Raw genomic sequence first — 10,526 nt, 5'->3', positions numbered from 1 at the left:
GCAGCAGCAGCAGCAGCAGCAGCAGCAGGTGGCCTTCCAGAGCAGCTAGACTAGAGAAGCCCCAGGCTGGGTTTCAGTTTAACTCTGTACATTAGGTTTTCTCTCCAGTACACACCGATCAGCTAGTTGCTGCTGCAGTTTAGTTGCCATTCGAGCCCTATTACGTCTTCCACTGCGGCGACTGCAACGGCAGCAGCAGCAGCTGCTGCTGCTGCCTCCACGACTGTCTTCCTTTCAGAAGAGCGTCTTTTCATGGGGCCCTCACGGGGGCCGCGACTTACGTCAGTCGGTCTCGTTGCGGTAGCAGCGGCAGCAGCAGAAGCTGCAGCAGGAGCTGTCTTCCCTTTCACTTCTGCCAGCAGCAGAACCGCCCCTCGAAAAACGCCAGCAGCGACGAGAGCAGCACGACCAACCGCTGCAACAGCACATTCCTTTGGAATAGCTACGACATTCCAGAGACGCAGCAGCAGCAAGAGCAGCATAGCAGCCAACGAGAGGAGCAACAGGAGCTGCAGACGCCATACGATAAACTGCGCTTATGTGAGCAGTACATCTGACAACTTGGATGCGGAATTAGTGGCGACACCAACAACAGCGGCAGAATCAGCACCAGCAGCGAAGACAGCACCAGCAGTTGCAGCAGCTGCAGCAGCAACGGCCTCAGAGGGTAACCGCAGCAGCGGCAACCGCCCCAACAGCAGCAGCAATAACAGCAGCAGCAGCAGTACGGAGCTATGGACCGCCATGTGTATGAGATTGAGTTGGAATGCCGCGAGGCATGCAGCCGCTTGAGCAGCTCTCTAGAGGCTGTTAAGCGACACACAGGAGGTACACCCACTTGCCGATATTATTATTAGTATTACTACGGCTACTACTCCCTCTACTGCAGCTGGAGCTGCTGCTGCTGTTGCTTGTGTGTGGGCTGGCTGTTGCGGGTTCTGTTGCTGCTGCTTTATGCTCTATGCCTTCTCCGTGTTGCTGCTGCTGTAGCTCATGCAGCCGCTGGGGCTCCTTGTGCTTCTTTTTCGGCCATGGCGATCTTAGAACACCGCGTCTGATACGCATAGAACGTTTGCTGTTGCTGTTGTTGCTGCTGCTTGTCAGAGGACACTTCTGTTTTGGAGCGTTTGGTGGCGAACTGTCGGCGCGAAGTGAATCTGTTTATGGACGGGGTGGGGAACTTTATTTGTTTCTGCTGCCGTCTATGTGTGTCTGTTTGTGCCGGGATGTGGGTTAATACATGCATATGCATGCATCTCCTATGCAGATGCAGCTGTTGGCGCGATGCGTTGTTCTCTGGTGTCCTTCACTCTCTGTCTCCTGACTGCTGCTGCTGCCTCTTCCTGTGCGGCTTCTGAGCGCTGCTTGTCTCTCGCTTTAGATCTCGTCTCCACCCCAGGAGGCACTTAGATAGTCAGCTAACCAGGAAGCCAGCGAGCCGCATTTCACCGTGTCGCGGATAGCCATCGCTAGAGGGGCGACAGCTAGCTAGGAGACAGCAAGGGAGCAACTAGCCAGGAGGAGTCAGGGAGACAGCCAGCTGGNAAAATATTTTGCTCCTGCGCAGCTGCGACACTTGGAGCTGGAGGCCCATTTCGAGTCCCCCACAAACGCCAGAGGCCCTAATCCCCCAGGCAGCGTGAGACCTCCCTCAGTCTGCTGCACCCGCATCAGCAGCGGCTGCTGCTGCAACTTGTGTTGCTGCTGTTGCTGCTGCTGTTGCAGCTGCAGTCGCTGCTACTGCTGAGCGGTTGCTGCCGGGACAACCTTGGTGCAACACGCAGCAGCGTAGTCTTGGGTGTGACATGAGGATTGAATGCAGTGGCAGCAGCAGCAAAAGCAGCAGCAGCAGCAGCAGAACTAGCAGCAGCAGCTGATGCTCTAGGAAGGGTATGCGCGTTGTGGTGGTGCCTCTGCAGCTTGTGGAGCTGCGCCAGCAACTGCGGGTACTGTCTGCTGAAGTTGACGCTGCAGAGAGGCGGCTATTTGTAGCCAACGGTATGTTAATGCTGCTGTTGCTGTTGCTGTTGGAGGGTTCGCATTTCTGCTTCTTCATATGCTCTGTTCTTGTTTTCCGGATGGTCGTAGGATCAGATGTTAAGGGCCTAGGGATTGGACCCACTTATGGTCTAGGGTTTAGGGTTTAAGATCTATGGCTTGGGGTTCAGAGCTTAGGGTTTAGGGGTTGGGATTTAGGACTCGGCGTCAATCTGCTGCAGGGGGGGCCCAGCGCGAGAGTCCACTGGGGAGTGAAGGGAAGATGGCTGAAGGCTGCAAGCAGCTGGAGGTGAGAAGATGGCGACGAGACAGCCAAAATAATGAACGCAGAGACAGAGACCGACAGAAATAGATGCTTAGGAGAACAGAGATAAGGACAGAGACAGAAGTAGAGGCGGACAGATAGGGACAGACAGAGGTAGAGACAGAGGTAGATACAGACAGCGATAGGGGCAGAGATAGGGGCAGGCAGAGGCAGTGACAAAAAATGATGGGGACAGACGGAGCCAGAGTCAGACAGAGACAGCGACAGACGAACATAGAGCCAAATACAGACACGGAGAGTTGGACAGAGAGATACAGATAGAGACAGAGACAGGGAGAAATAAGGAAAGAGAGACGAAGGTAGAGCCAGACAGAGAAACAGAGAGAATGACGAAGGGAGTCAGGAACAGCAAGAAAGACAGTGATAAAGACAAACACAAAGAGGGGAAGACAGAGGCAGAGGTAGAGATATAGACAGAGAGGAAGGCACAGACAGATGATGAATGAATATAGCGAGACACAGAGACAAAGATAGAGAGAATGAGAGGCAAAGGGGCAGTAGCGACATAGTCGAGGAGGGGGATTAAAGAAACAAAGACAAACGAAGAATGAGACGAGTTGTAAGAAACCTGGGAAGAGCAAACGCCGCAAGAAGGCTTTCAGCAGCAGAAAGGGAGAGTCCCGTCTACAGAAACAAAGAGAAGAGGCACCCAGAAGAGACACACAGCTAGCCAGATGACCAACGCACGTCTAGCGACTGCTACAGCTGATGCTGCTGCTGGTGACTTTGGTACTCCTACAGGCTTTGCTGCTACGTTGCTGCTGTTGGTGACTTGCTGCTGTTGCTGACTTTGCTGCTGCTGGTGACTTTGCTGCTGCTGCCGAGTTTGCTTCTGCTGCTGCAGCGGGCGCACATACTGGCTCTGGAGACTGAACAGGTTGGTAATTATATCTCGGCTACGTTGGGGGCGCAGCGGCAGACGATCCTCCGTACGCGGGGCCAGGTTTGTCTTGCATGCGTCTTCAGGTTTGCTGCTGTGTTGTGTCTGCTATCTTCTCGAGCAGCAGCTGTCAACAGTTGCATGCTTCTCTGTCTTTGCTTTTCTTTGTCTCTATGCAACTTCTGTTTGCTTCGTTTCTTTCTTCTTCTGCTGCGCCGTCACCTGCACCCACTCGCTCTCGATGCTAAGCGATATACACATTCTCTATCGGGCTCAGCAGCATCGCCTGCCCCTGCTGGTCAAGGGGTCTCCCCACATCTGTTGCTGCTGCTGCTCCCACTGTTACGCCTGCTGCTGCTGTTGATACATCTGCCGTTGCTCCTGGTCCTGCTACTGTCGCTGCTCCTACTGGTGATACTGCTGTTGCTTTTGCTGCAACTGCTGCTTGGGAAGCTGCAACTGCTGCTGCTGCTGCTGCTGCAGCTATTGTTGTTCTTGCTGCTGACTTTGCCTGCGTGATTCAGGTGTCTCGCTGGGGCGATTCTTTGGCTGAAAGTCGGGCTTCAATCTCCCGGATGGTGTGTCTGCTGCCTGCTGGTGATTTCTGTCTGCCTGTCTTTGCTCTATCTCTTCACTCATTCTGTCTCGGTCGCTTTTCAAACCTCCGTTTGTCTCCTTTTGTTTTGAGGCACTCAAATCTGTCTTTCTGTCTTCAGCCATTCTCCCCCTATCTAATATGTGTCTGTGCCCAGTACATCTCTGTCCTTAATGCATTCCTTTGTCTCTAACGCATTTCTCAGTTTCTAACACGTTCCTAATACATTTCTCTCCAGTACATTCATTTGTCTCTAATACATCAATATGTCTCTAATGTATTTCTCTGCCTCTATCACGTGTTTCTGTCTCGAATAGGTGTGTCTGTCTCTAACATGTATCTCTGAAGTGAATACGTTTCTCTTTCTCTAATGTAGCTCTCTGCCTTTAGTACAGATCTCTGTCTATGTACAGCGGCTTTCTCTGCGCTCACTGCCATTTGCTTTGTGCGCCCATGCATTTTGCCCCTTAAGTGGTGTGCTGCTGCTGCGGCTGCAGCAGGTACTGCTGTCGTCGTTGCTACTGTTGCAGCCGCTGCTGCTGTTGCTGTTTCTTTTCCTGCTGTCGCTACTCTTATTGCTTCTTCTGCTACAGTTGCTGCTGCAGCTGTAGGCGTCCGCTGTTGCCGCTGTGCTCTGCTGTCTGCCACTTTGCAGCTGCGGACGAACCGTTTCCGTCATTTCTTCTTGCTTTGTCTGATAGCCTGTATTTGCTGCTGCATGGTGTATGTGATGCTGTCGCGGGCGCTGTGGCGTCTAGGCCTGGCCGGCGGCAGCAGCAGCAACAGTAGCGGCAGCAGCACAACAGATGGAGCTCCAGCAGCAGCAGCAGCTGCTGCTGGTATTCAAGGGTCTCATGCTGGACAGGCCGAGCTGCCCATCCCTCCTCTTTCCGACAGTGCATCTACGCCAGAGGAACAACAGCTGCAGCAACAACCGCAGCAGCTGCAGGAACTGCAACAGCAACCGCAACAAACGCTGCCTCTTACGGGCCGCGACAAGTTTAATAACCTGCAAAGGCACGTACGCGAGAAGCGCGAGCAGGAGCAACAGCTGCAGCAATTGCAGCAGCAGCAACAACAGGAAAAGCAACAGCCTTCCATGCAGCACCAACAGCAGCCGCAGATGCCAAAGACGTCAGTGCAGGCAGGAACGCAGGTCTCTCCTCAGCAGCAGCAGCAGCAGCAGCCACAGCAGCAGCAGCAACCACAGCAGCAGCAGCAACCACAGCAGCAGCAGTCTGCGCAGCAAACTCTACAGCATGCTTCGGAGCAGCAACAAACTGCTCTGTCCCAGCAGCAATCGCTTATGCCGCAGCAGCCTCCTTTGCAGCAGCAGCNGCAGCAGCAGCCTCCTCTGCAGCAGCAGCAGCAACCTCCTGCTCAACAGCAGCCTCCTTTGCAGCAGGAGCAGCTGCCTGTGCAGCAGCAACCTCCTGCGCAGCAACAACAGCCTGCCTTGCAGCAACAGAAAGCTGCCGTGCAAGAGCAGCAGGATCCTTTGCAGCAGCAGCAACCGCCTCGGCAGCAGCAGCAGGCTCCTTTGCAACAGCAGCAGCCTCCTCTGCAGCAACAGCAATATCCCCTGCAGCAGCAGCAGTCTGCCTTGCAGCAGGATCAATCACGTGTACTGCGGCTGCAGCCTCCTTTGCAGCAGCAGCATACTGAGCAGCAACAGCAGGTTCCTTTGCAGCAACAGCAATCTCCCTTGCAGCAGCAGCAACCTCACCTGCAGCAGCAGCAGTCTGCCTTGCGGCAGGACCAACCTCTTGTAGTGCAACAGCAAGCGCCTTTGCAGCAGCAGCAGGCGCCTCTGCAGCATGAAGAACCTTCGCAGCAGCAGCAACAGCAGCTGCAGCAGTCTTCTCAGGACCAGCAACCAGCTGGTCGTCAGCAGCAGGAGCAGCTTCCTGTGCAACAGCAAGAGGCTGTGCAACAGGCACAGGCTCTGGGGCAACCGTTGCAACAGCAGAGTCCCCTTGCAGCACCAGCAGCAGCTAACGCTCCAGCACCAGCTGCTGGAGCCGCTGCTGGCGCGACTGGGACGTGAACGCGGTTTAGGGGCAGGCGAGAGGCAGATGGCAATAAAACAGCCATAGGCTTAACAGCGACACAACAACAGAATTAGCAGCAACAACACTGCAGTGTACTCCTGCAGCTGTCTTCTGATGCTGCTTATAGGATGGGTTTTGCACCAGGCAGTTGCTGAATATTCCCTTTACCATCAGCAGCTGCAGCGCCAAAAGCAGCAGTTGCTACTGCATCTGCTACAGCAGCGGCTGAAGCCCCAGCACCATAATTTGCTACTGTAGCTACTACAGCATGAGTGCCAACAGCATCCGTTGCTACTGCAGTTGCTGCAGCAAGAGCTGCAGCTTCGCTCCACTAGTGTTTCTGGTGGGGGTCTGCCTCAGCACGCCTAGAGGGACTTTTTACAGCCGACAGGATTTATTAATTTTTGTTGTATCTGCTGCTCCTACTGCAGGTAGTTGTGCTGCGGCCGTTGTAGTTGCTAGTTCTGCTGCAACTGCTGTTGCTGCTAGTTGCGCTGCAGATGCTGTTGTTGGTAAAGGTGCAGCAGCTACAGGTGCCACCCAGAGGTCCTTGAGACATGAAAACCTCCAGTAGCTTGCATTGGCTAGCTGGGAAGGTGCGAGGTGCAACTGGCTGGCAGCGCCAGCTAGCCCCTGTCTAGCTCATTGAAAGAAATGTGTAGACTCAGCGTTTTTGCTTGCACATCCTCCCTTTGTTCGGGATGCTGTAGCCGCATGCAACAGCGGCAGCAACAGCAGCAGCGGCAGCAACAGGAGGAGGCGCTCTTTAGCAGCCAAACCACGTGCATCGGTAGCAGCAGCTGCTGCTACTGCTACTGGTCCTTGTTGCGACGGTCTGTTCCTACTGCTCTTCCGCGGTAACATGAACAGCCTGAAACAACTAAACAACTCAAAATCAGGTGAAGTCTGATGGTTGCCCCTGCGAAGCGCTTTGAGAACAGCGGGCACAGCAAAAAGCAGCTAGCCAGCAGCTCGCCAGACGGGCGTACATATAACCAGTAGCTAGCCAAAGGGACTCACAGCTAGCCAGTAGCTAGCCCAAAGCTAGCCAAAGGGACATACAGCTAACCAAAAGGGCCACGGTAAGGCACTAGCCAAGCAAACCAGGGCCGCTAGCCAGCGGGCTAGCTAGCTACAGCCCTACAACTAGTCACACAGCAAGCCAGCCAGAGAAAAAATTGGATGCCGCCTCCCAGAGGGGAGCAGCAGCAGCATACGAGCTGATGGGGAGAAGTTGTTTGCAGACTGTCAGCAGTAGTTGCTCCTTCTACTGTTGCTGCTGCAGCCTTCAGCGCCTTGCTGGTGCTGCTGCCGCAACCAGCACGGAAATGAGGGCCTGGGCCGTCAAGTGGCGGACCGGCTTACACCTGCGCCTGCTGCTGCTGCTGCTCCCTGCGGCGACTGCAGGTGCCTTGTGCAGCTGGGTGAGGCTGAAAATCACGGGAGCAGCAGCAGCACCCTCAAGCGAAGACGCACCACCGGAGCTCCTCTCACTGTTGCAGACGGACAGCGGGATGTATTGGCTGCTGCTTGAACTGAGCCAAGGGGCCAAGTCTTCAGGACTATGGGCGGCTTGAGGAGGGGGCCCATCTTGCTGCTGCACCTCGTGCTGGTGCTGCAGCAGTTGGTGCGACCGCTGCAGCTGCTGCTGCTTCCTGTTGCTGCTGGTCTTTTGTTGCTGCTGTATTATTGCGTGGTACTTCACGCTGGGGTGCCGCCTCAGGGACTCCTGAAACCGGGACACTTCGATGACAGGCTGAATCCGCATCACCGCCTGAACAGGAGCAGCGTCAGAGTGGGCAACAGCAGGGTGAAATGAAAAGCAAGGCGGTCCAACGCCGGCAGCAACCCCACAGGGAAGCGCATGCACAAGGCCGCAGTAGCAGCTACTGCTGCTACTGCACTGCAGCAACGAGATGGCTGAACGATTTAAGCAGCAGGCATCAGCAGCAGGTGCAGCACCGGCAGCAGATGCAGCAACAGAAGCAGCAGCAGTTGTTGTCTTACTGCGACTCCCCGCCGTATGAGGCGGTTGGCAACAGCAACGCCCAAGGGAACGAGGCGGCTGCTGGCAGTCGTGAGGACGACCCAAGGTTCGCTGCTGCACCGCAGCTGCTGCAGTGGGCAGTGATGCAGCAGTGGCATCTGCTGCAGAGGCTCCTGCTGCAGCAGCAGCAGCTGCTGCTGCTGTTGTGAGGGGCCGCCGCCCACTTCGTCGACGGCCTCTCCGCCTTGCTCCGGTGCACTATGGGCGGATGAAAAGGGCATTGGTCCTCCGGCCTGGCGCTTTTGTTGCTGTTGCTGTTTCAGCGCAGCAGCTGCAGCTGCAGCAGCAGTTGCTGCGTCGGCGCCAGCTACTAAAGAAATAACAGCCTCCAGGTCAAGATCAAAAGACAGAATGAGGAAATTCTTGCGGGGCTCCACTACCCCCAGAGGAGCGCCTCTCTGGCCCTCTTTTGCCGCTGCTGTTGCTGAGCTGGATGCTGCAGCAGTACTATCGGTGGCCTCTGCAGCACCTGAACCACACACTGCTGGGGTGCTGCTGCTGCTTGCAGCAGCTGTTGCATCAAAGCTCACGTATGGAGACGGTTTCATGTACCCGCCACCTCCTACTCTCATAAACTGAGGTAAAGCGTGCAGCAGCATCGACGCCCGGTTCCGTTGCTGCTGCTGTTGTTGCTGCTGCTGCACGGGACTTGCGGCGGCCGCTGGGATGGGTGAGCCTACGTTCGGTGAGGACGCCCTCAAGATGGAGACATTCAAAAAGACGCCAAAGACGAGCNAAGCAAAAACAACAACAGCAGCAGCAGCAGCTAAGGAAACGGTCTAGCTCAGCAGCAGCATCAGCAGGTACGGATCTCACCCCGAAGTCGTAGTTTAAACTTTCTGGCGGCAGCAGCAGCCGCATACAGCAGCAGCGGCCCGTTGAAGCGTCTGATGCTGCCTGCAGCAACAGCGCAAGGTGCAGGCCATGGCTAAGCTCCCTCTCCACCACGGCTGCTGCTTCTGCTGCTGCTGCACCGTCCCAAAACAACTGCTGGAGCAGCTCTTCATCTTCGTCCTCCTCCTGCAGCAGCAGCTGCTGCTGCTGTACCGTTGAAAGGCAGTCACGGGCTCTTTGCAGCAAGAGCAGCAGCTCTGAGGGCTCCCCTGAAAACGCCAGCAGCTGCTGCAGCTGCTCAGCAGCAACATCCAGCCCCTCCTCCTCCAGGTCCGAGAGTTGCTGCAGCACCAAAGCAAAAGCGGCAGCGGCCCACTGGGATTGCCTTAGGGTGCAGCAGCAATACCAGCAGCAGTAGCAGCAACATCAGCCACAGGGGCAACAGATGCAGGAACAGAAGCGATAGAACGCCATTGTGNGCAGCAGTAGCAGCAACATCAGCCACAGGGGCAACAGATGCAGGAACAGAAGCGATAGAACGCCATTGTGGCAGAGACCCACATAAAGAATTTTGCTGCAGTCTTCCACAGACACACACGGGCGCTGCTGTATTTGGTGCGCGTTGTCTTGATAAGCCTGCCGCTGCAGCTGCAGCTGCTGCTGCAGCTGCCGCTCGTACTGCAGCAACTGAAGCACTGCTTCCTCCACGTCCGAATGAGGGATACAAAAAAACAGCCTGGCAAGCAGCAACAGCAGCAGCAGCAACCGCTTGAGACAAGGCCGCAGCAGTGGGGGCTGCCACATACACGAAAGTGCCCCCTGCCGCCGCCGCTGCAGCAGCAGCAGCACTGTGGAGCACTGAAAGGCTTCAAAATGCATCGGTACAATATGGACCAACCAGCAGCCACCACGCGCAGCAAGGCAACACTAGAGAAACAATCAGGAAAAGCAACAACAGCAGCAGCAGTGGCTGCAGCAGCAGCAATGGGACCAGCAGCAGCTGCAGCAGCTCACTCTAGCAGCGGCCGCAGGAGCTGCGGCAGCGCGAACTCAATTGTGCCACAAAAAGGAGGAAACCCAGCAGCAGCCAGCAGGTTGTGCAGTGAAGTGACTGCAGCAAGTAAGAGCTCCCCCTCAGCAGCAACAAGCTGTTGCTCCTCGATAGACAGCAAACCCAGCAGACGCTGCAGCAGCTGCTGATTTATCCCCTGCTCCTCCTGCTGCTCCTGCTGCTGTTGCTGAACCTTCCGCTGCTGCTGGTGCTGCTCACGTTGCTGCTGCTGCTGCTCTCCTTGTTGCTGCCCCTGCTGTTGCTCGTGCTCTAGCTGCCTGGGTGTGTGGGGAGAACTGATCGAGGGGCTCCTGGAGCTGCTGCTGCCTGTGGCAAGCCCAAGTTGGGCGCCGTATGGAAGCAGCAAATGCTGCAGAACGAGTGGGTGTTGTCTTTGTTGCTGCTGCTGCTTCAGAGGGTACAGAATCTGAAAGCAGCCAGCGAGCTGCGGTAGAACCTGACCGAATGGGCCGCGAACGCTCTCGCTCTGTTGCTGCTGCAACCCAAAACACACAGCATCTCCCGCAGCAACGGCCGCTCCAACAGGGGCAATTGGTACATAGACTTTGCAAGTTAGCGGCAGAAGCAGCAGAAGTTGCGGCGGCAGCAGCATCAGAAATACGGGAAATGCATCAAACGCAGCAATACATTTCTACAGCAGCAGCTGCCGCTGGCAGCAGCAAGTTGCCGCCTCGTGCCTCACCCCCGATGCACAAGCTGGCCCAACACAAAAGCGCTTGAAGAT

The 10,526-nt window shown here is 55.8% G+C and overlaps 3 protein-coding genes across 3 annotated transcripts; 2 read left to right on the top strand and 1 right to left on the bottom strand.

The window, feature by feature from the left end:
* Window positions 1–252: 252 nt before the first annotated feature.
* On the top strand, window positions 253–2,291 carry EMH_0039940 (uncharacterized protein; the record flags this gene model as incomplete). The annotated part of the gene is made up of 5 exons (XM_038022322.1): window positions 253–667; window positions 1,105–1,172; window positions 1,568–1,639; window positions 1,920–1,998; window positions 2,197–2,291. 5 exons carry the CDS (start codon window positions 253–255, stop codon window positions 2,289–2,291), a joined length of 729 nt encoding a protein of 242 aa, XP_037878176.1.
* Window positions 2,292–4,528: 2,237 nt separating this feature from the next.
* Window positions 4,529–5,845, top strand: EMH_0039930 (uncharacterized protein; the record flags this gene model as incomplete). Its single annotated transcript, XM_038022321.1, is given in 2 exon segments — window positions 4,529–5,135; window positions 5,139–5,845. Coding segments are annotated over 2 exon segments (1,314 nt in total).
* Window positions 5,846–7,137: 1,292 nt separating this feature from the next.
* Window positions 7,138–10,394, bottom strand: EMH_0039920 (uncharacterized protein; the record flags this gene model as incomplete). The annotated part of the gene is made up of 5 exons (XM_038022320.1): window positions 7,138–7,623; window positions 7,857–8,471; window positions 8,713–9,072; window positions 9,292–9,466; window positions 9,745–10,394. 5 exons carry the CDS (start codon window positions 10,392–10,394, stop codon window positions 7,138–7,140), a joined length of 2,286 nt encoding a protein of 761 aa, XP_037878174.1.
* Window positions 10,395–10,526: the final 132 nt, after the last annotated feature.

This window comes from Eimeria mitis, genomic scaffold (genome assembly GCF_000499745.2).
Source record: "Eimeria mitis Houghton genomic scaffold, Emh_scaff1580, whole genome shotgun sequence".
NCBI classification, from domain to species: Eukaryota; Apicomplexa; class Conoidasida; order Eucoccidiorida; family Eimeriidae; genus Eimeria; species Eimeria mitis.
This window is presented reverse-complemented; position numbering and strand designations above follow the sequence as displayed.